The sequence below is a fragment of the Sebastes fasciatus genome, chromosome 16 (assembly GCF_043250625.1).
Source record: "Sebastes fasciatus isolate fSebFas1 chromosome 16, fSebFas1.pri, whole genome shotgun sequence".
Classification (NCBI taxonomy): domain Eukaryota; kingdom Metazoa; phylum Chordata; class Actinopteri; order Perciformes; family Sebastidae; genus Sebastes; species Sebastes fasciatus.
The window spans coordinates 11442436-11468216 of record NC_133810.1 but is presented as its reverse complement, the minus strand read 5'-3'; the positions used below and the strand labels follow the sequence as shown (position 1 = coordinate 11468216).

At 39.9% G+C, this 25781-nt stretch overlaps 2 protein-coding genes across 5 annotated transcripts in view; both read right to left on the bottom strand.

Annotated features, from left to right (window-relative positions):
• The window catches only part of gabra6b (gamma-aminobutyric acid type A receptor subunit alpha6b), a 277852-nt gene that overhangs the window by 93164 nt on the left and 158907 nt on the right, over nt 1-25781 (bottom strand). The window lies entirely within an intron of this gene.
• gabrg2 (gamma-aminobutyric acid type A receptor subunit gamma2) overlaps nt 1-25781 on the bottom strand; it is a 67751-nt gene that overhangs the window by 29463 nt on the left and 12507 nt on the right. For all 4 annotated transcript variants that reach the window (XM_074611069.1, XM_074611070.1, XM_074611067.1 and 1 more), the window contains exons 3-6: nt 18594-18661; nt 13746-13966; nt 10710-10792; nt 7226-7363 (exon numbers count right to left, since the gene is read on the bottom strand). In XM_074611069.1, coding sequence (XP_074467170.1) covers nt 7226-7363; nt 10710-10792; nt 13746-13966; nt 18594-18661 — 510 coding nt within the window. The remainder of the gene's footprint in view (nt 1-7225; nt 7364-10709; nt 10793-13745; nt 13967-18593; nt 18662-25781) is intronic.

Here is a 25781-nt window from a genome sequence, read left to right as displayed (position 1 = left end):
CTTCTCTCTATTCTGGCGTCCTTTCAAGGGTCCTTGCTTGTCATAAGCAAGCAGTGAATGATTTTTTCTTTTTTATTGGCCTGAGATTGTGTGCGCTGCGTGCATGCAAATGTGTGTGTTTGTAAATGCAGGTATAGGCTTCAAGGCAGTGCAGGCGGCTCTGATGTGAAGTGACATGTTGAGAGACCAAGCCTTTGGACACTGGCTGCGGGAGGGAAGAGAAACAAAATAAAAACAGACATAGCCTTTATAAAAAAAAAAAAAGCTACAACACAACTGGATGAGAGCAGCAGATGGCATGTCGGCGCCCCAGCCCCCTTTAATTACAATATCACTCAATCGCTCTTTAATCATGCATCACTTTTTATATAAAAAAAAGATACTCAGAGAATACGAGCGCAGACACATTAATGCGGGAGTTGTCCTGTTGTACGAGCTGAGCCTGGGAGAGACTGGCTTGTCTCATAAAATGAGAGGGAATCTCTTCCTCTGACTATTTGCTACAGTCTTCATTGTCTGGATCCGGCCAATTCACCTGCCTGCCTGTCTGCTTAGCTTACCATTACGTGTCCTCGCATGACCCATTTCAACTCAGTTAAACATGATGGTGATTCAGCCGAGTAGTGCCGGAACTGGAATACTGTGAAAAGGTTCATTCTTAACCGTCATCCTACCAACATGGGGTCCCCACAGACCCCAGAAGTGTGTACTCACAGGTGCTTTATTCTATCATTCCAATTTGTCATGACCATGTCAATCAATTTGTTCCTATAATGACTTCATATCATTGTTTTCTGTTTTAATTAGTGCTTTTTTGAAAAGACCAATCCACTGAGGTCTTTGGGGACCCCCCATTCAAAAGCATCCAACTGCAGCCTTTTGCAGTTTAAATAGCTAAAATAGAATAGATAGATAACATGTTTGCCATGGGTCCTAATTTAATGACAATTTAAATGTATCACACTATAAAAAGGCTAAAGGGCACACTGTCAGTCATTTTGAAGGAGACAGATACAGATGCTGCAGACACACAATAAAGAAAGTTTATGTTTCTCCAGATGACATTAATTACATAAAAAACAATGTCTTGAGAAGAAATAAGTTAACACGTTGTTATGATGGTTGTTTCTTACTGTAGTTTATTCTTGGGTCCCCAGGGACCCCGGTCAGTAGCCCTTGTACAGTAAAGCAACCAACTGGGTCTAGAAAAGCGACCGACAGGGTCGAGTACAGCGACATACTGGGTCAAGTGTAGCGACATACTGGGTCGAGTATAGCGACATACTGGGTCGAGTGTAACGACATACTGGGTCGAGTATAGCGACATACTGGGTCGAGTGTAACGACATACTGGGTCGAGTATAGCGACATACTGGATCGAGTATAACGACATACTGGGTCGAGTATAGCGACCGACTGGGTCGAGTACAGCGACATACTGGGTCGAGTATAGCGACATACTGGGTCGAGTATAGCGACATACTGGGTCGAGTATAGCGACCGACTGGGTCGAGTATAGCGACATACTGGGTCGAGTATAGCGACATACTGGGTCGAGAACAGCGACATACTGGGTCGAGTATAGCGACATACTGGGTCGAGTATAGCGACATACTGGGTCGAGTATAGCGACCGACTGGGTCGAGTATAGCGACATACTGGGTCGAGAACAGCAACATACTGGGTCGAGTATAGCGACCCATTGCAAATGAACTGTAACTCCAGATGACATTAATTACATAATTAATAATGTTTTGAGAAGAAATAAGTTAACATTTTGCTATGATGGTTGTTTTCTTGCATTAGCTTATTCTTGGATACCGAGGGACTCCAGTCGGTAGTATTTGTATGTTAGATAGGTTGGAAGGATGAGGGGTTAAAGAATAACTGTAACTAACTTTATTCTTCCAGGGCCGGACAAAGACACAAAAGTCTTTGGCTGGCAGGGATTCAGTGTCTTGTTCGTGGACAATACAGTATTGTACACACCTGCTCGATGCTGGAATGAGAGCTTGAGCCGAGGGCTGTCTGGTTGAAGGACAGTCTCCCTGCTCACTACTCTATAGTCTATGGGCTCGCTACCAACACTGCTTCCTTCACTCCAGCAGTGTTCAAGCTTCACTTTAGGTCTATGTAACAACAAAAATGATTAGTGTGTCGTCCTTATAAAACAGCGACTTATATATTTGTACTATTTGTATGCCCCCTTTCACGTGAGGGTTAGGGTTATGCAGGCCTAATTGCTTCTCATTGCATGATTAAATATGGGAAACAAAGCTATCACTGTAGCAGATATGTAGATAGTTTAACATATTTATATACATTTCAATGCATATTTGAATTTCATTTTTGATAGGAAATGTGAAAGTCAAAAAAGAAAGTCAAATATGCATTGAAATGCATATAAATGCATATTTGACTTTCATATTTGATAGGAAATACCAGAAGATGAAATACAATTTAAAAGCCAAATTAAAAACATAGGTTAAAGAAGATTTTTATTAAATTTACTGCAGAAAAAAAACCAAATGCAATAGTGTCAGTAAGCATTTAGTTTGAAAACATCTAAACCACCAGTAACTGTTTATTATAATGTCTGTCTACACTTACAATGTAAAAAAGCTGCTGATAATGATATAGCATATTAAGGAATATTTCTACGTTTCCAGCACACCTTTCCGGAGCGCTACCCGCTGCGTGGCGAGTACTTGAGATGACTGTGTAATTATAAGGCCCTAACTGACTTGCTTTTTGAGACAGATGTTGTGTTCATGAATCTTGAAGCAGGTCAGAAACCCAAACTGACTGCAAAATGAGACAAGAGGTCTCTCAGCCACAGCCAAGGTTCTCTGCTCTGACAAGAGAGCAGATGGCTGTTTGTGGAAATAACAAAACCACATCAGAGAGAGGGAGAGTCAGAGGACGCTGCAAATTTTCCACTACAGCTCATCCTCCTACACAGATTGCCTTTTTCATGTTGTCACTTGAAAATATTTTGATTTAAGCAGAAGGGAAAATGTACGAGCATGTTTTTTTATTCAACATGCACCACTGCTGTTCGAGCATTTGGTCTTGCACCGCACATGTACTGTAGCCTCAACTACACCACAACCTCTCTCTGCCTCCCCCTGTGTGTGTTAGGGTGTGTGTTAGCATTACGTTGCAGTGACACTCTGTTGAACTGTGGCGAATTACACAACGACTGGGTGAATTCGGTTATACACATGGCTACTTTGTGTGCGAGTGCATACAAGCGTATTTCTGTGCATGTCTGATAGAGCTTGGTTTTGTCGGCCACTAGGGATGCAAATTTTAAGCAATTTCTTTAGTTGGCCGCCTTAACAAAAAAAGTTTTAACCACTGACATGACCTAGGTTTGATGCAAAATCTGAGTCGGCTACATTAGGAGTGAAAGGAACAGATAAAGTAAACACCAAGTTACTTGAATGATAAACTAAATAACACAAAATAATGACTTAATTTAAAATTGCAGAGCTCCCGTTTGTCGCTATTCAACAAAATCCAAAGTATTACACACAGCAAACAGCTTCATTAGAGAATTGCTGTATAGCCTTCAACAGTAAATAACCCGTAACGTTATTGAATAAATGCAAAACAGGTTACCCCAATCTTCCCACAACGACGACTTCAGTCTGACTGGTTTATATAAAATAATCTGCATCCCTCTCGGCCACCAGGTAAGCATTTCACTCGGACAGAAATCTGATTCTGTTCGGGCTGGGCGATATGAAAAAAAAATCAAATATCACAATATTTTTTGACCAAATACCTTGATATGAATATTGCGAAGATACTGTAGGGTTGACTATTGATGCTTTCAATAAATATTTACACAATGAGATTTTTGATAAATAATCATCAGTAATATACGATACGATACGATACGATACGATACGATACGATACGATACGATACGATACGATACGATACGATAATGACTAAGTGGGTAAAGGCAAAAAGAACAGCTAACAGTCTGGTAAGTTTAGCAAATCACATAACTTCACTGTAATGCAACCTTTAAAACCAGGAAAAGGCAACACATGCCATATTATGATATTACACTATCCAAAATCTAAGACAATATCTAGTCTCATATCACAATATCGATATAATATTGATGTATTGTCCAGCCCTAGTATCTGATACGACTATTTATATTGAAACATTTGAAATAAACAACATCGTAGATGCCAATGCATTATCTTTATATATCTTTATGTATAATAATCAAAACTGTACTGCGATCAAACGTTCATAAAATGTGTTTTCTGTATAAAAGATGATGGCTTTGTTTGTCACCATTACAGAACACAAGGTTACCTAACAGGGACAGCAGCTATTACACCCCCAGCAAACACTCCAAACACAATTATTACCTCCAACTTAATTGTTCACCATAGGAAAGCATTGTTCGTGAGCTTTTACAGCTACCGCGTTTAAAGTAAGCTGAACATTCGTGTGCGTACACAACAGTACAGCTTTTAAAAATGATCACTACATCTGCATCACCAAAACACTCAGACAAAAAAAGCACTCAAAACTGTCTACAGTAGTTCTTTCACTTTACTACCTGCCTGTAGCTAGAGAGTTTGTGCTTCTCACAAGACAGTCTGGACTTTCATTAGAAAAGGGAAGCAGTACACTAACTGACTAGACGGGAATAATGACCCTACTGTTACATGTCTAAAACAATGACTTTGCTTTCTGTAGCCTTCCGGCCTATAGTATATTCTAAACAGATGGAGTTCGGCCAGAAAACATCTATTCCCCCTGATCAATACTCACATAGCAGATAGACTAGGATGAATTGAATATCTCATAAAAAGGAGATTGAGTTGGGAGCTAAAAAACCTTTTTACGTTGGTGTGAATACATGCTGAAATGGCTGTAATTCTTTCCAAGTGATTTAACAATAGGATTCACGAGGGGATGTTGTACTTGTACATATATAACAGAACCTTATTGTCAGTTCCTCGAGATAATGCAGCTGATCTAATGAGAATGAAGCCTCCTCTGCCCAAAGCGAATCTCTGCGGGCATGGCTTTCTTTGATTCGCACCACAGACGAGCATAAAGAATACATATAATTCCTTGCATTGCATTACATACATTACTTACCGACTCATGAATATAGAACATAAACAAACATGCCTATGCGTGCAAACACAGTGGCCCTCCTCTAAAACATCAACACAGCTGTTTTTCCTCAAGCAAGCGTTCATATTCCTGCTTCATTCTGAATGAACGAATCCAGCCAGTTGTTCACCATAATGAATGATCTCCCTTCTCTGTGTTATTTAATAGGCACCACGTTCTTTAAATTCACCCATCCTTGTTAGAGCAAAACCATGGAGGACTATATTAGCAGAGAAGTTTGAAAGAAATGTATTGAATATTGAAGGAGAATATTTCACGTTTTATTGGCAAACAGTGTTTCTATTTTGTAAATTAAAAGGCTTTTCAAATGTATTATAACAAAGTTAACACGATAACGCAAAATCTTAATTTTTTGATACATTAACGCAATTGATCTTTCGGAGGTTGTAGCAGGCTCAATTTTAAAGGTAGAGTGAAGATACTGGTATCATATGAAACTAGAAAAACCTAAGGAATCCACACGTCATAGCAGCTTGTCGCAAAGGAGGTTAAATAACGCTTCAAACTTGCACAAAATTTTGGCGAGGAAAAACGGTCATGGCCATTTTCAAATGGGTCCCTTGACATCTGACCTCAAGATATGTGAATGAGAATGGGTTCTATGGGTACCCACGAGTCTCCCCTTTACAGACATGCCCACTTTATGATAATCACATGCAGTTTGGGGCAAGTCATAGTCAAGTCAGCACACTGACAGCTGTTGTTTCCTGTTGGGCTTGAGTTTGCCACGTTATGATTTGAGCATATTCTTTATGTTGGTAATTGATTTTCAGTGATAAATATTTACATATGTTTACATAAAGCAGCATATTTGCCGTCTCCCATGTTGATAAGAGTATTAAATACTTGACAAATCTCCCTTCATGGTACATTTTGAACACATAAAAATTAATAACAATTAACTATGGACAATCGTGCGATTAAATAATTTAATCAGTTGACAGCCCTAAATATTATTGAATAAAATCATAGTAGTAAGTAAGTTTATTTAATTTTAATTCAGGGTATCTGTGTGGAGTTGCAATACAGGAATATATCAAATATCTCAGGTGACAGAAATGTACATTTGTTTTTTTCCCAAACTGCATTCAAATGTATATTTTCAGTTAATTTAATTTCAGTTAATTGCATTTTTTTTTTCAAATACAGTATATATATATATATTTCAAAATCACTCCGCTCACCAACAAGCATCTGCACGGGACAACTTTGGAGTAGCGGCCACATACTGTAGGTCACTTTGCCCTCTGGCTTGGAAAGACTTCAAAATACACATTCTTAATGACAGAAGTGGCTGTGAAACTAAGTAGATTTCACAGCCGTCACACACATTCAAAATTGCCTTCTAAAGTGACACAATTTGAACCATAAGGTCCAGTTTATAATTAAACCAAGAGTCGTATCAGGGTCAAGACAAAGTCAGGACAAGCCAAAGAAAAAACTTGAATGTGTGCTATGGGCCAAAAATGCACAAGATCATCCCACAAGGGAAGTTCTACATGCAGTAGGCAGCACTGTGAACTAAGAGTGGATAAAAACATTACAAGTCATGCCCCCGTTTCTCTCAAAGTTCATGCTGTAACCCCTAGCAACAGACACGAGCCAGATCAGTCGACAGATCAGCAGTGATTGTTTACAGACTTTGAAGAGGAATGGAAATTTTGAGAGAGAGTCAGAGAGAGACTTTATTTTATAACGTGTCTGGAGTCATTGGCGTGCATGGTTAAGCCTGATAACAATAATGCCTCTCATATATGAAATTCTACCATGTCATCACATTAAGGTGATGCTGCCTGCACGCTCCTGCCTCCATCAGATTAAATGTATCATGCCCAACGTGAATGCTGTGTCGTGCAGCACCCGTGGAATCCCTATTCTGTTGCTGCACGTTCAAGAAATCACTTCTGTCACACACGCGACTGTCCAATGACACAAGCAGGGGCGTCACTGGCAAAGAACGTGTGTATTCAGTCAGCCTTGACTCAGTGAGTAAGAGTTGTTTTTTGTTAAAGAAGAGGCTTGGTAGAAAAAAAGATGGTTTTCTTACCTGAGACAGTCCTGACAATCTCAGAGGTGTTCCTCAGGCCCACGAAGGAGAACTGGTAGAGCCTCCAGGAGCGAATGTCCCCAACCTCCACTGAGCTCCTCTTCCACTTGTACACAATCTCCTCCCTGGGGTAGCCGTCTGAACAGGAGAGAGAGCACACAGTTACATGGAGCTCTGTTAAAAACAAGGAAGCTTGGTGCAAAAATGACAATGTATTCCAAAGACTAATATTCATCCATTTTAGCAAATATCATGAAGAGTATAGCTTCGGTATTTTTCAACCTGGACCCTATTTTCACCAAGTGACTAATGGGGTCAACAATTTCTGAAATTGGTCCGGTGGCTGTAACTGCCAGTCGCTAAATGGGCTGCAATGTAATCACTCGGGGGCAGCTCCGCAACGTAAATGTACGTCCACTAAAAGTGCTTGTTTTTGTCACTGACAGGCTCAGATTGTTATTATAAGTGTCTGATGACATTATGGAAAGGACCCTACAGAGAAATAACACGTTTTTCTTACCTTTCGCTTACTGTCATCATGTGACTACGGTGGAAACACCAGTGAGAGTGGAGAGAGGAGTGCCACGCGACACCGGTGTTGTCGGAGTTTCTTGTGTTGGAGTACAGCAAGCGTATCTTAGTGTTATCTAAAAGATTTCTCAATGTCATGGCTGAATATTTAGCTGATTTCGACAACGTGGAGGCGATGCGACATTTCATAACGAGGCTTCTCAAAGCGAGACACACAATAACAAACAGATCGGATCAAGCGAAAAGGTAAGAAAAGTGTTTTATGTCTCTATAGGCTCCTTTCCATAATGTTGTCAGACACTCATAATAACAGTTATAATAGTGGATGTGAAATGACAGTAACAGATTGCCCCAAATGATTACATTACAGCCGGTTTAGCGGCTGGCGACTGCGGCGTTCTCCCTCAATACTGGACCAATTTCAGAAATTGTTGTCCCCATTAGTCACTTAGACACAAAAACATAGTTTGAAAAATAACAAAATTAACCCTTCAAGACTTGACTCTTTGGATAAGCTCTCCGCTATATACAGTAAAAACCATGTGTTTTAACGACCTTCAATATAAAACAAAAGCATAGAGCACAGCCTGTTTGATTTATGAGTCATCCATATACACACAAAGTCAGCTACTTTGCACACAAAGTGTTTCATGGAGAAACCATCAGATAACAGACTCCTGACAAAATATGCAGTCCATCTGTGTGGAGTGAAAAATTGATCCACGTCTGAGCTGGATTTAAGTCATTTTATTACATCACCGGGATGCTCTCTGGTTGTGAGAATCACAATAACAGTCTTACTAATGCTAATTCACTTAGATACATTATCATAACCAAATGGTATTTGTTAGTATTGAATGTACATCTGGTATCCACATTTGAAATAAAAAGGAAGTTGAATTTGGAATAGGGCTCCTCATCCTGTGAACGGTTGAGTGCTGTCTTCAGTCTAGTTATGAGCTGTGTGTGCACCCGACGAGGGAGTGGCCTGAATAATGCACATGAAACTTCCTCACTTCAAACTTTAAATGGCTTTATTACTAAAGTGCTCTCAGACATCCAGTAATGCTGGACCTCAGAGGAGCAGGGGATGGAAGGATCTGCTACATTACAGCCAGGCAGGCAGGCAGTCTGCTCCTTCGCTGGCAATTCATCCAGGACAAATTATTGATTCAGTGTCCATTTGGGAAGCCAGAACAACAATGCTCCTGGAGCTGCGATGTCGTGAAATTCACTTTGAGCAAAGTGGAACGATATAGTGTATCATCTGAAGCGTTCTCCAAAACTACTGCAAAAAAAGAGGTAGCGCTGGAAAATCTACCAAACGCTTTGTAGCTCCGTGGCACGTGTCGAGGAAAAAAATGCCCGCGTGATAAATCGCTGCACACTGCTCGGTGCTCCGCCTGCCGCCTCTGAGATTGAGCTCATGTGCTGTGCACATCAAGCGATTCTCAAAGTTCTGAAAACATCCATGGCTTTCATCAAATTGAAATGAATGCTTCTGTTCCATTTTTAGGTCCTGCTACCACCCCCCTTGCTTTCTCTTTCTTGTTGCTCTGGAGCTATTTAGGAAGCATTCTCTCTCTGGAGAATATCCCATGGTGCATCTCTCTGTGGATCCATAGCAGCCTCATTAGCATAACTTGCCCCCCCACCCCCTATCCGCTCCTCGCATAGAGGGACTGACTCATTTGGACTCGTGTCACTTTTTTAGAACGCTATTGACAAAGGGCAGGAAAATCGATCAGTGCTTTGCCTTTGGTCGAGTTGCCAATAAAGCATCTCTTATTAAATCCCTTTACTGAATGCCAGCATCCATCCATCCATCTGCAACCGCTTATCCCGTTAGGGGTCGCGGGGGGGCTGGAGCCGATCCCAGCCGACATTGGGCGAAGGCAGGGTACACCCTGGACAGGTCGCCAGTCCATCGCAGGGCTGACACATAGAGACAGACAACCATTCACGCTCACATTCACACCTACGGGCAATTTAGAGTCAACAATTAACCTAACCTGCATGTCTTTGGACTGTGGGAGGAAACCGGAGTACCCGGAGAAAACCCACGCTAACACGGGGAGAACATGCAAACTCCACACAGAAGGGTCCCAAGCCGGATTCGAACCTGCAACCCTCTAGCTGTGAGGCGCCAGTGCTAACCACTGCACCACCGTGCAGCCTGAATGCCAGCATATACAATGAATTAATTAAATGTTTAATAAATGTTTTTGTTCAAATATCTCATATTGGAACACAATGTATATTATTCCTCATTTATTAAAGAGCTCTTTTAGGACTGAGATAGCATTTTAGCTGGCAAAAAGAGCAAGATGTAGTAGGAAGGTTGAGATATACTGGTATTGTTGATAACCGTGATGTTTAAAAATCATGTTAATAATACACATATGATAGTATTATGTAAATAACCCAGCGCAACTTAAATCACGCTATAGAGGGCTCTAGGGATGACGTGTTTTTGTAGGCCAACCAGGCAGTTAGCATCGCCCTGGTTCCCTCGACAAAAAGCCAATGGGACTTTTCCATTGGGTTTTGGATTATTGCAGAAAATAAGCTCTGTGGCAATGAATTATTTTGGCCACAATATCGTGTAGTGATAATCTGATATTGTGAAAGCCCTAATCTGTAGAATCTACAGAATAGGTATCTACAGTGTAGATACTGTACATGCATACATACTTCCATATACTGTTTGCATGAGTCTGTTAAACCTAAACACACATGTGACTGATCTGATTGGAGCTCGGAGTGGTCTGAAAGAAATCCTGCAGCCCGATTTCCTTGGTTTGGCTTGTTGCATAATGATTCTTTAAATGATGTCTTTGTTAGGCTCATATGCTGCTCGTTCATGGCCACAGCATGTGTGTTTGTGTGTGCATTTGAGATGCAACAGAGGGAGAGGTAAAACAGTGGGAGATCAGCATATGGCCAAACTTACAGCTTGAAAACTCCAGGGGACACGAGTGCTCATCCATTGGGAAGTTGTTCAGTTTAAGCTGGCACTCAGCATCGATGGTCAACCTGCGGAGACACAATATTTAAATCCACTGACTCAGTTACTATAGAAATGTGGAGGACGGAACCTGCCAAATAAAAAATAAATGAATGAATAAATAAATCAATGACTCAATAAATTAATAAATGTCATTAAATGCAGCAGAAATTACATGAAAAATAAATGTAGCCATAAATAAATTGATAATATGTGACATCAATTATATTTATGTCACATATTTCTGTTTCAATTTGCTTCTTGATTTATTCATCGTTTTATTAATTCCCTTGTAAATTTACTCTTCCGTTTAATTTTCCCTTTTATTTTCGTATGTATATATTTTTAATCTATTTATTTATTTTTGCGTTACATTTTTATTTATATTTGTGTGTATTATTTATTTAATTTTGCAATTTATATTTATTTTTAAATATGCAAAAATAAATAAATTTAGAAATTAATAAAAATAAATACATAAATAAATAAAAGGGAAAATGAAACCGAAGAGTAAATAAATAACGTAATTAATACAAAGATAAATAAATAAATAAATAAAGAAGCAAATTAAAACAGAAATATCAATTTAAGTCACATTTTTATCAATTAATTAACGGCTACATTTATTTTTAATATTTTTTTTGCTGCATTTAATGACATATCCATTTATTTATCTAATTATTTATTCATACATTCATTTAAGATTTTGGTCCATATAGAAGAATGTTAATGTGTATATATAGATTTTAAATTGCATATAGTCTATCACAAAACAATAGTTTACATTTAAAAGCTTGTTGGAAACGTCAGAATTAAACCCCTATCCTTATCAGTATTAACACGAGGAATTACTAATTAGAATTTCACTAAACTAAATTGATGTTTTCACGGCAACACACACACACACACACACGTCTTCCTCTTTTTCACACTTGAGGGAGTTTGAAGGCAAAGTCATTAAACTTCCTCTTAATGAGAGAATGACCTTAAATGACTTTACCCATCCATGCACTCGCTATTGTCATGTATCATTGTCCTCCCAATCACGGCGGCCATCCTAATTAACCACTGGTTAAATTCGGAGTTCCTTAACAAATTAATGAAGTGGAGGGGTAGTGTTCGGCATAGCAGAACATCCATCACGGCTTGATTGAGTCCAGAATAGTTCACTTTCTCTCTTATTATCACTGATGATATACTGTGGTGTCAGTAATAATGTCCGCTGTATTTATGATGGCATGCAAAACATGATTATAAGCAAAATTAATATTTCCCTTCAATCTATCCTCCTGTTTTACACGTTTCACATGTTAATTGTTAGTCGGCAACCAATAACATTGTCTAGTAGTGCTTCCAACCCATCAGAGCAGTAACCTGGCTACTATTGTCCAATTAATCGATCTACAGGCAAGAATGGGCCATAACATAATATAGCAATATTTATAATTAGCATATTATTTTTGAAAAATCTTCCTAAGGATTTCTGAAACTCAAAATAATTAAAAAGTACAATCAGAAAACTAAAAATATTCACTTTTAAGTAGGGCTGTCAAAGTTAACGCATTAACGCCACTAATTTCTTTAACGCAACTTGCAATCCGAGGTTGTAGCGGGCTCAGTTTTAAAGCTAGATAGATACTGGTATCATATGAAACAAGAAGATCTAAGGAATTCATTGGTACCCAACCATGTCATAGCTTGTTTGAAGTAGGTTAAATAACGCTCCAAACTTGCACTAAATTTTGGCGAGTAGACACTGGCATGACCATTTTCAAAGGGGTCCCTTGACCTCTGACCTCAATTTATGTGAATGAAAATGGGTTCTATGGGTACCCACGAGTCTCCCCTTTACAGACATGCCCACTTTATGATAATTACACGCAGTTTTAGGGTAAGTCATAGTCAAGTCAGCACACTGACAGCTGTTGTTGCCTGTTGGGCTTGAGTTTACCATATTATCATTTGAGCATATTGTTTTATGCTAAATGCAGTACCTGTGAGGGTTTCTGGACAATTCTGTCATTGTTTTGTGTTGATAACTGATTTCCAATAATAAATATATACATACATTTACATAAAGCAAGCATATTTGCCCACTCCCATGTTGATAAGAGCATTAAATACTTGACAAATCTCCCTTTAAGGCACATTTTGAACAGATAAAAATGTGCGATTAACTGTGGAAAATCATTCGATAAATCAGGATTAAATATTTTAATCGATTGACAGCCCTACTTTTAAGCAATATGCATGTACTGTAAGAGTGCCTAAAAACAGTGCAGGGCAATGTAGTTCCAGTGTTCCCTTCCTGCCTCATTCAGTAGGACATATTTCCTGCACGCTAATTAATGTCAAATTTAAAATGCAGGAATTTAAAATTGCCCAGAGCCTGTTCAGGATAATCAGTGCCATGAATCATTTGTGTAGAGAGGCCGTACATTGTTGGGTACTTCAGAACACTTTCTAAAGTACACGCATTGCTTGTGGTGGATTCCAGGAAGAGCAGGAAGCACCTCAGTGGCAACAAATTGATGATAATCCTGATAAAAAATGAAATGCTGCAGAGTCATTATTAGCTCTTAGTCCAGTTTTAATGCTCAGATTGTTGAGTCGAGACTGTATTTTCACCGTTATCTATTGTTTTCTGCTTCATCAGCCGAGAGCACTAGAATTAATTGTTTATGTAAATAGATTTTGAACTCCCCATTATGTCGGCTATCACAGGAAATTTTTCTTTTTCCACTAAATCTAAAATTAGAAGCACCTTTCTATCTTTTGGTTCAGACACACTAATAAAACAGATGCAAAATAGCAGATATAATGATAACTGACAATTTAAGCTTTTAAATGTGATAAAATGGGAGCGATAAATGGAGTAATTCTGCCACCCAGTCACACAATCAATCAAACTGTGGGTCTGATGAATGAGAAACACCCAAATCTGTTACTAATATCTCATCTCAGGCATCCCTGGCGTTTTACCTGAGGGTGTAGAGTATCCGGCCGTCATTCCAGATTCGAAGCATGCGATTGGGCGTGGTGATCCAGTGAGCATCGGCCTTCTTTGAGTTGCGGAAAAAGGTGTCCGGGATCCAGATCTTCCCGACCATGTTGCTGTTGAGACGCAGGACCTTCATCGTGCTGTTGAATTTTAACCTCCTGTCGTACCAGGTCTGAGCGAAAAAGATGTCGATGGTGTATTCCTGACGGCAGAATAAAAACACAGCATTACCCGAATTGTTGTGTTTAACTTCAGCTGAACGGGCTTTATGTAACACACCAGATAAAAAGTCTCTGTTTGTCAGGAACGCCTTGCAAACAGTATTTGTTTGCAACCAGCGCTGTCACCAATGTGTGGCTTTTAACTGGGAAATGCAATGAGATCAAATGTGGGCTGCAAAAGCACTGCTCTGTTTCATCTGGCTGAGGGGAACTTTTCTATGCCAGTGGAAACTTAATACAAGATGGTTTTCTATTCAGGCCAAGATGTCCTTTTGTCCCCACTAAAGAGTTCCGTTGAAAAAGACCATCTTGACGCCCTCAACCTGAAAATTAAATGTTCAACGGGGCAATTAATAATTCCCCTTATTTGGCTCAAGTATTATCTAACCTCATAACCTGCCGCCTTGGCAGCACTTTGTCCTGAGCCTGACAAAACCTCCCGTCTCCTATTCAGTCCCTGTGAGAGCTGAGTAAGGACACGCATACGAGGGATGAAAGGAGCCATGGGCAGAGTTGAAGAGCTGAGAGCGAAGGTGAGATGTGGTCTAATGTGAGAGGCAAAGGAGACACGGCGAGTGAGAGGGAGCTATCAGTCTCTCTTATTTATTTTGTTATTTGGAATGGTTGAGCCCTGAGGTTCAAAGTGAAGTACAGCAGGAGAGAGAAAAAAATCGTGGGGATTTGTGCGCAAGAGGGCATAGAGGCATTAACTTCCTGACAAAGCTTAGCCCAACAATAAAGCCTAAATCCATGCCAAAGAGTCCTAAACGAGATTTGAAAAACAACATTTTCAGCAGGCAGCATTCCCATCCTGAAAACATCCTTTTTCCCCCCCACAAAGGACAGGCAGACAGTTCAAATCCAATGATGAGAGAAAAGATTGAATGCCTTAGGATCTTCATCTGGGCCCTGCTGAGTGGGATGAACATCTATTTTTTGTTTGTCTTTAACCTATATATAGCATACTCTGGGATCTTTCACAGATCTTTCAACTGAAACAGCTGCACACATCCAAGAGCTGCTCAGCTCTAGCAAAAAGGATATATTGCTAAGAGGTGAAAGTCAATTATACGTTCCATTGCAACGCCAGCGCCCAGCAGCAGACCTCCGCCTCCGCCATTTTGGACTGTAATCGAGTCGACTACCATAATGACGCCAGTAAAACGTCCCCTACAACCTGCCGTACAAAAGCAAAAAATAAAAGTATTTCTATTTTATTGCTATAAATTTAATGTCTCTACCAAAATTACCTGTGTTGAACAATAAAAATATTACAAATATACATACTATTATAACTATTTACTTACTTACTTATTTATTTATGAACATTTTTTGCCCGGCCGCTTCCCAGAGGAGCATAAAAGTGAGCGATGGACATAAATGGAAGCTAGAAAAATCCAGCACGCTTGGGATGCTTAGAGCAATCTCAATCTTTTTCATGTCAAAAATCTCTAAATTCGATGTCCAATAGACCACAGACCATGGATATATACAACATTGTGCCCAGTGCGTTTGCTCTGCGTGTTAGTAAATAGCCTACAACTACATTAAAGTCTGTTTATGTCATGCTAATAGCACTACTAGCTACTGGCCGATAGCCGGCTGTTTGGGAACAGAGACGTTAATACATCCACCACGGTACAGGCTTACAGCATACAGCCCATGTGTGTATTATAAGATCATAAAAGTGATGAATCACAGCCAATATATCCATTATTACAGCCGCATACAGCTAGCAGGAAGCTGGCAGAACCGCATATGTCACAAGTGTGCAAGGTGGTGCGGCTATTAGTGAATTTTAACACATAAGGATTTAAATGAGGGCTATTTAAGTCTTTCTACTGGGAAGTTACATGTAAAAAAAAAATTCCGCAGCGCTACCGCAGCGCCATCTAACGGCCATTGTCAAAAAAGCACCAGAGTTTTGTCTCTTTGCTTCTATACTCGTTGGCTCTAGTGGCTACAAAGCATCAATTTAGGATTCTTTTTCTTCTTCAAATCTAGTCTGTCCCATCCCTCCACCTCCCGCGCTGCAACTTCACCATATTTCAAATATTCCTGCATAATTAAAAAACAAGATTTGTGCTCATGCTTAGATACTCTTCAAAAAAAATTCTACCTACCGCACCACATTTGTCATGTCACAGTGTGAACGCACTGGCCCAGCCACGCTAATTACGTATGAATGTGAAGCAATCAGTCATCGTTTCATGTCAGCGTGATGCCCCCGTCACACACACGCGCTCGCACGCAGACTCCCTAATGTGAGCGCAAACACACATTTTCTAACTGATCCCATCAACGCTTCTCTTCCAACTTCACTGTGACTGCAGTTATTGAGAGTGGGTGTTTTTAGCTAAGACTAAGTGAAATGGAACGCCACCGCCATGTAGAGCAGACTGCTCTGCAGAATGACAATAGAAGTGGGTTCTCAGCGGGGACGTTGCCACAGAAAACAATGACACATAAAACAACGCTGATGTGAGAGATTTGCAAGAGACTCTCATTTTCTAATCCTATTTTCTCTCCAGCGAACAATTTTTCTTCTCCACCATCTGATGAACTGTTCTTTTGGTCGTCACTGCAGCATGACAGCTATATATCCTGTTACTATTCCTCGGTTTTTAAATGTAGAATTCATGAGTTACTGTGCATTGTAACAATGTCGGCAATGGTAATCCAAAAACAACATGGAGTAGGCTCTTCCTATCTGAAACTGATAGCTGAAATCCAACACTTCCAACTCGTCAAATTGTTATTTTTATTAATAGAAATACACTGATAGATGATTTTTGGAAGCTGGTAATGCACAAATAAGCAGCCCTCCCACTCATATTGGCTGAGAATAATGTGAATTGTTGTAAGAGTAATAAAACAAACACTACACACACTTGGCTTTTGCAGATATAACAAGCTTCTTGCATCTTAAAGGGTAACTTTGGGATTTTTCAACCCTATTTTCTTATGTTTTTGTGTCTAAGTGACTAATGGGGACAGCCATTTTTGAAATTGGTCCAGTATTGAACGAGAACGCTGCAGCCGCCAGCTGCTAAACGGGCTGTAATGTAATCATTTGGGGCAATTCAACAGCGTAAATATATGTCCACTAAAAGTGCTTGTTTTTGCCACTGACAGGCTCATGCTGTTATTATAAATGTCTGACAACATTATGGAAAGGACCCTACAGAGAAGTGAAAGGTTTTTCCTACCTTTCACTTTCTGTTTGTTTTTGTGTCATGTGACTTCTTGCTAGAAGACAAACGGTGGAAACGTGAGTGAGAGTTGAAGAGAAGAGTGCCGTTGTTTGTGTACAGAAAGCGTAGCTTAGTGTTATCTACAAGATTTTCAATGTCACATGTAGCGGATTTTGACAAAGTGGATGTGGCGCGAGATTTTAGAGCAATAACAAACAGACCGGATCAAGCGAAATGTCAAAACATATGTCTCATTTCTCTGTAGGATCCTTTCCATAATGTTGTCAGATACTTATAATAATAATCTGAGCCTGTCCGTAGCAAAAACAAGCACTTTTAGTGGATGTACATTGACGCTGCTACTGGACCAATTTCAAGAATTGTTGCCCCCATTAGTCACTTAGACACAAAAACATGGAAACATAGGGTCCAGGTTGAAGAATAACAAAGTTACCCTTAAAATAAATAAAGTGGTTGAAAAAAATAACATGATTTTATTGTTTATTTTATTGCTACTTTAACGGTTGTACTCTAATCACTCGAATAAGTTGAATGCATACACTAGAAGAAGAATACCGACAGACTGGACCAAGACTGATATTTCCAAAATGGACAGTAATATACTGGTGCATAGCAAGGTTAACCTTTATATCACCCGATTGCACGGTTAATCAATTGTTCTAATGTAATATTATTCAAAGACACATTTTTATTAAAGAAATCTTTATAGAAAATAAACAGCTTTGTCAGTAAACAATTTAAATGTGTCACTCCAAATATAACAACAGAAAAAAAACGTCAAACCAGATCCAAGGAAAATCACAAACTGGAATATTCATTTGAATACACAAAGAACTCGAACAGGTGACACCTCAGATTGTCGCTGATGAAATTCTTGGCAACCACAAAGTGCGAAACATCTTGCCAACTTGCGCAGCCATTTGCAAATATGCTGCTTTGAGATCTGGCCTGCGTGTGTCGCGACACGATCGGTCAACTGTTAATCGGTATTTCTAACTCGGATAAGAGATGTTTAATGCAACGCAGATGCATTAAATGGACCGCATTTATCCCCATGTGGTGCAAAGGCCAGCGCAGTAGTTAAGCATCTGATTGACACCTGCATTGTGTTGCAACACTACAAGGGCAGTGGGGCAGCATAGTGATTAGGAGGACCAACCAATCCACCATGACAGCAAGCATCTGCCCTGCTGAAGTGTGCTTGAGCAAGACACTGAAACCCTGCCAGCTCCAGAGGAGAGAGCTGCTCTCTGGATCATTATACGCTCAACTCCCCCAGGATGGAGGCAGGCCCAACACATTTTTTAAAAATAAAAATCTTCCTTTAGTTATACCCGCAGTTTCAGACTGATTATTGACAACAATGATGAAACATTAACACAGTATTACTCACCATATTGATGGCATTTACTGGGCCGATGCTGTTGACAAACATGTCTGTGTGGATCACCGTTGGTTTGACTGCAAAGAAGCACAAGGGGAAATCAATTTTAGTGATGAGCAATGATTTATTATGCACTTGCACAACAAGTTTCAGGAAGTAGTTTAGCAGTTTTGTCTCATCTATCTTCAACACCAATGAAGAAAAAGAGGGAAATGATCTCCCTGTTGTGAAAGTGTGAATACGAAGCCGCTGGACAACATCACTGCTCAGCTAGCTTCAGTGATATGACATGTCAAGTTTGACAAACCCGATAGACAGGTGCGGTATGATGAAATCATGAGAAAGTTTTGAGTTATTGCACACTGTCTGCACTAAGTTCAGTGAAAATGCAACATTTCCTCATGGACCCTTTATCAGGCATCAAATTCACAATATGACACAACAGCATGTTTATACTGAAGCCAAACTCTGAAATCCATTTAATACAAGAGAAGAATGCAATTAAAAATAGAAAAACATCACAATAGATCCAATACATAACCTTCAAGAGTTAAACTAATTTCTTTAACGCATTAATGCAACCTGCCATTTTTAGGCTGTCGTGGCTAGAGTGAAGATACTGGTATCATCTGAAACTAGAAAACCTAAGGAATCCATTGGTACCAACCATGAGGATAAATAACGCTCCAAACGTCCGCTACATTTTGGCGAGGAAAAACTGGCATGGCCATTTTCAAAGGGGTACCCTTGACCTCTGACCTCAAGATATGTGAATGAAAATGGGTTCTATGGGTACCCACGAGTCTCCTGACAGCTATTGCTGCCTGTTGGGCTTGAGTTTGCCATGTTATGATCTATTTATAACATATCAGGCCAATATTTCAATACACTACTGATGAAGACAACTGTAAAAAAACAATCTTCACATATATTTTGTTTGTGTCCTTTCAGGGATGTTTTTAATCAATTATTGATGCTGTAACTGTCTCAGGTGTTTGTAATTTGGTGTTTGGTTTTTCAAATGGTTGCTGTAGCCTGTGGCTAGAGTAAAAAGATGTTGGAGATTTCATATTGTTATAATTTCTGCCCTGATTCATTTTAGGTCCCACTGTAAAAGCTAATGACTTTCAGTTCACTCAAGCATATACAGTAATTAAATTAAATGATCCCATTTTACTTTTACGACACTGTATTACATTGATGTGATTTTACCAAAGTCTACATCAGACAGTGCTGATGAAATAGAAACCCAAGGAGACACACCGGAGCCTACAGGGCCAGCTCCATCTTCAAACAGGCTTTGTGCCAACGTCAGTGAGCCACATGCTTTGTCTGTATTTACGGCCAAACTCCTGTCTCATTTACCACGATACCTATGTTCCCTCTGCAACATCCCATCCATCCCTCTTCCACCCTTCTAAGCTTCAGGCCTGTGAGCTGCTCCTGATAGACAATGAGTTACTGTCTCTTCTCACAGACATGCTGGTGCCCGGCACACTTTTATGTTGGAAGAGCCTCGTAAATATTGTGACTTGACAAGATTTGAGGAAGAATTACGATTCTTAGCCCAAAGGAGACCACCAACACGTACGCCACATGACATTAGAGCAGCGGTTGCATTGGAAACAATTAAATGTTAAGACACAACACGCTCAATTCACGTTTAGACCTTGAAGACTGGCCGCTGGATCGTTGATGTAGATGATAAAAAAGGAAGGACTAAAACAGGACTCCAATTTGACTTTGGAATTTTGCCACATGGACCTTTCTTTCTGGCAATTTCCAAAGAATACATGCTGAAGAAGGGCGTCTTTCCCAAACGTCCAAGAATAATGTGTGTTTTGAACATTAAAACATGTAAACATGTTCTAGTAGAAACTAGGGATGCACCGATGCCGATATTGGATCCGATATCGGGCCGATACTGACATAAAAAGCTGGATCGGATGTTGGTGACAATGGGACTGATCTATTCAGCTCAATTTTATGTTTACATAAATTTTTTGCTGCATTAAAAAAGGTTTTCACTTGATTTTGTAATTCCTTTTAATTCTGTAGATCTTTTACCAAGTTGTTGGTGCAAGATCCACCATCCCAATAATAAAGAACAAATTAAAAAAATGTATATCTATTAATACAAAGTTAGAAAAGCAATGTTTAAATCAAGCCCGATGTTGCCTTACACATAAAAGAATGATCCCAGTCATTGCCACACAGTGAGGCATACAGCTTATTAATTAAACACTGGTATGGGATCGGTATTCGTTGTCGGACGATACCCAAAGCCCAGTTATCGCTATCGGGATTGAAAAAAGTCGGATTGGTGCATCCCTGGTAGAAACCCAAAATACAAGTATGAACCTGAAAATGAGCATGATATGGCCCCTTTAAAGAGTCGAATTTGAGTGCTGTCCTAGTCTTTCCTTTTTTAAACTATTAAATGTTGAGAAGATGCACAAGTCTAAATGAATTATCTCTGCTTGTGCACATCTGTCCACCGCCATGCATTACACCTCTTGCTGTCTAGTGCCTTCACTTTTTTTAGTGAGATGGACAGACGGACATCAGACACAGCATGGCTGAGGAAACTAGAAAGCTTGGTGTCATATGAAATGCTCTGTCAGATCCTCTAAGTCAGCCCAGATCACTACACTTTGCTATGTAGTGCGTATGTTTATGGATGACTGCACGCTATGTCTGAGAGGAGAGTCAGGTTAAAGTGTGAGAGATAGACGGAGGGAGTGAGTGCAGGTTTGCATCCATTTTTTATATCCCTCTCAGGCATACATGGATGTGCATTGCACCCCCATCCCTCACACACATACATGAACAAACTCATGCATAAATACACACACAATGCCCTTATTGGTTTATATACTTGAGCTAACAAAATATTCTCAATAAGTGTTGGATATGAATACTAGTGCATATTATTGTGCTGGCATAATCTGCATTTATGTAGACTGAAAAATATGTAACCCTGGACTAGATAATTAGTCAAAATCACATAAAAAGTTAAAGGCATGGCGTAAATAGAATATTAATAAATAAAAACAAATGTGTCTCATTTTGTACAGCCAACTGGAGAGTGGATGTCTTTCATAAACGCACAAACAGATGCCAAGAAAACATTATTCCGAGATGCCAGATGAACATAAAGTGGCTGTGCTAAGATTTCTACGACATATTACATGCCAACACACCCACCACAGGCATTTTGGTAAATGGCTGATCAAATTAGCTCATAGACTGACCAAATACCATGCATGAGCAATCGTTTAGACCTATTCATTAAACTCACTGTACAATAACTTTATGTCCTTGCCTTTGCTTTCCATAATTCTATGAAACAATCTGTTTATTTTCTAGAAGGCAGCGACCTTCATCAAAGCCATGGATGTATTATGATTTAAGAATTAAGGATTTTCTCTCTCTCTCTGTCCTATTTGCTTCAGTTTTCATACGTACAGTCGACTCCAGGGGCATTAAAATTAAATGAGCATCACAATGGACTTCAAAGGGAGACCGCGGCACAATCAGTGCTGAATCTAAATCCACTGCATTTCAGCGCTCTGAGGAGTGGAGGAGAGTCTTCGCTTATGCCTTGGTATGGTTGGGCTGGTTGATTGGTTGGTGGATCAGATGACAGTATAGCCAGCTAATTATAACCCCTCTGTAGCTGTGTAACTTGGCAGCAGCTGGAATACCACCACTGAGTGAGCGAGATCATAGCGTGTTTGAAGATGATGGGTAAGACGGTGGCAGCCAACCGCCCAGCTATACGCAGCGGCACTCTGGGCTGAAGCTGCACCTCAAAGCAGATCTGAGCTGCTCTTCAATTTATAGCACGGGCCCACTTCTGACGCCTCAAGAATAACAATGCTGCCCTTCATGAAATGTGTCACATTATATGCAGCATTGTACGTATTGTGCAGTATATGGGAAAACGATGAAAGCATTGGGAACAGATTAACTCTATACATCCATGTTACTCAGCTGCGTTCATCTTGTGCCTTCATTTCAGTCAATTCATTAGTCATGCTTTAAAGCTGTATCAGGTCAATTATTGATAGTGGTGCCTCCAGCTTGGTCTGGTTTTTTTTCACCTAAAATAATTGGCCATGTTTGTGGTGGGAAGCCAGTGAGGGACCTTTTTGTTGCACTAGAGATAACCACTGTTTAGCCAGTACACTTTCAAAGAAGGGGGTAGAATCTGGGGAAGAACCTCTCAAGGGAAGGTGTAAAGAAGTAGTTAATGAGGTAGCACATATCTTTCCCTCCTTAAGTCAACAGTGGAGAGAGAATTCCAAATTGGGAGGAAACAGGAAAAAAATTCCCAAAACAGTTAATGGTTAAAAATTTGTCAAGTTCGGAGATCCTTGGTAGCCAAATGGTTACGCCGCCCGCATGCCACGTAACCGCAACGTCCCCGGTTTGATTCCAGCCATGAGACCTTTTGTAGAATGTCATACCCCTCTCTCTATCCTCCCCATTTCCAGTCTGCCTCTACACAGTCATCTGTCCAATAAAGGTGAATTTGCTCTAAGTTTACCTTGCATATCCAGCGTCCTGTGAGGAACTACTGGCAAATACAGGCGGGGTTAGGTGAGTGTAACGCGGCACGGAGAGGCAACTGTTGGTGTCTAAACAACAATGGTGGCTCCTGAAGAGGTTAGCGTAGCTGAACTAGTATCAGTTATATCATCACTGGAGAGTATTTCTTCATCGAAAGAAGAGCAAAGAACGGCACTAAAGGCTATTTCTCGACGGAAAAGAAAGATGTTTTCGCTCTCCTCCTGACTTGGTTCGGCAAGAGTTTGATTGACGGACGGTTCATCCAATCACCTGCCAAGTATTGTTTTTTAAACAGTTTTCCACACAGTTTCCATTGACGATTTCACATCAGGTTAGTTCCAAGTAGCGTGAACATCTAATTGAAAACATCTCCGAAAAACATGTAACATCACATAAGTTAATCGGTTAACTGCTAAAAAAAATACAATATAAAGCTGGCTCATCAGTTTGCGATCAATATTTGCTTCTTTGGAAGCAGAACTTTGTTGCCACTGTTTTAGGGTGCAGGTTGCATAATGCCAGTTGCTGTTTCGCTCTTCCTGTATGTGCACACCGCTACAATACAACACTTAATTTAGGCAAACAAATGGTACAAACATATTGGTAAGACTAGGGCATTTTTCCAATCTATTCTTGCCATTTGCAGCTTTAATACAGCACTAACCTGTGCCCCTAGAGTGAATGGAGAAGCAATTCACTGCTAGCATATAGAGTGGTATATATATTTATTATTCTGTAAGAGTGTGTGATAGATTCTGACTTAAAGCAGTTTTCCCAGGAATACTGACCCATGAATCAAGTATTCAAGGGTACTGACTATATCTCCCTATTCTGCTCTTGCAGATGGACGTGACAGGTTTTAGTATATACGTGCACTTGTGCAGACAAGAGAGTCCTGCCCAGCTGTCTGTCTGTCAAAGTGAAGGGAGTAAGCTACTTGTCTACTTCTCACATCAAGACAAGGTTTGCAGGACCGTGACGGACTGCTATCCCGACCATAATGCACGCATATACATAGCTACTCATTCTTTATAGACAGCCCGGCTGCCTTTCAACACACAACCCAAACACACACATACTGTAGAATGGACACAGGCAAACACACAAGGACACTCTGTACTACCCAGTATAGCGTAATGATGAACCGTTTGCTTCTGTGCCCAATTTCTACAGCCGGTGAATAGGCCACCCAGTGCAGCTGGCCTACCATTTACATTCTGTGCCATTAAAAAGTCATTATTTCTTATCATTTTACAACTTGCAGCAGAGATATTCAAAGATGTATCAGGTGCTATGACTAACATTATTACTAGCTACCACCAGAGGTGAGGCAAGTCACAAGTAGGTCACAAGTCGCAGGTCCAAGTCCTAAACCAGGTGTGTCAATCTCAATTTAACTAAGGACCAAACTGGGAAATGAGAATCACATCAACCCTTTATTTTCCTCATACTGTCTGCCTGAATATTCCTGTATTTATACTCTGTCTGAACGCTCCGTTTTAGCGCATTTTGACGGAATTGCAACAGAATTGCGTTGCTAGGCAACAGCTTGGGTCCATGTGTACTTCCTGTCAGCTGATGAGATTCACATACACTGCAACCAGGAATAAACTGGGACACATTTAGAATGTTTACCTTTAAAATTGTGTCAAGGGTCTAAATATTGTATATTCGTGACATCACGAATGTGCAGAAATCCTGACAGCTTGTTTCAAATGCAGAGTTTCTGAATACGGGCTGTGTGTATTTCCCTGTGGGTTGAGTGTTTCGATACTTTCACAGTATTTATATAAGACTTAAGCCTGCTTTATAATAAAATCACATGAAAATCTCACTTTTTTATTATATGGGACCTTTAAGTCAAAAATATATCTGTTGTCAGGAATAAAAGTACTTTGTATAACATGATTTTTAATCTTCAGAAGGATATCAAGTGCTACCAAGCCATCAGGCTGGAGTACAAGTAAAGTAACGAGTCACTGGTGTTAAGGTGAAATTGCATTTTTTTTGTAAAGTCAAGTTTAAAGTCAACAGATTCCTGACCCAACTCTGTTGTTGTGTGAGAAGCTAATGACTCTCAATGACTTGCTGAGGGAAATGTGTGACCTCTTGGGCATATGAAATACTTTGAAAGCCCCCTGGATAATGACAAAAAAAGCACTGCCATCAACCTAACCACAAAGGATGTTCACTCACCTCCTCAAAAGCTGATGTGTTTTTCATTAAAAAAGGGATAAAAAACAACAACTGGTCCCTGTAAGTATGATATGCAAGTGTCTCTTCTCAGTTTGCACAAGTGCCTTAAGGTGCAATTCCTCTAATTGCTGCTCTATTCTCCAAAAAAGGAACGAGTCTCAGAGACGTAATTCCTTTAATTTAATGTATTTCTTTGTGACAATTTTGAAAATCATATTAAATATTGAAGAAGGGGTGTATTTTGGTGTTGATTTGCAATCACTAACAAGTCTTTCAGGCTTCACACCGCTGCACAGTCATGGATTATCTTCAACAAGTGAGAATATGGCAGGCTCCTTTTAGAAATCAGTGGGTGACATCACAGATGCTACATCCCTATTTTCTACAGTTGATGCGTAAAGACCTCGGGTATAAGCATGTTTGTCA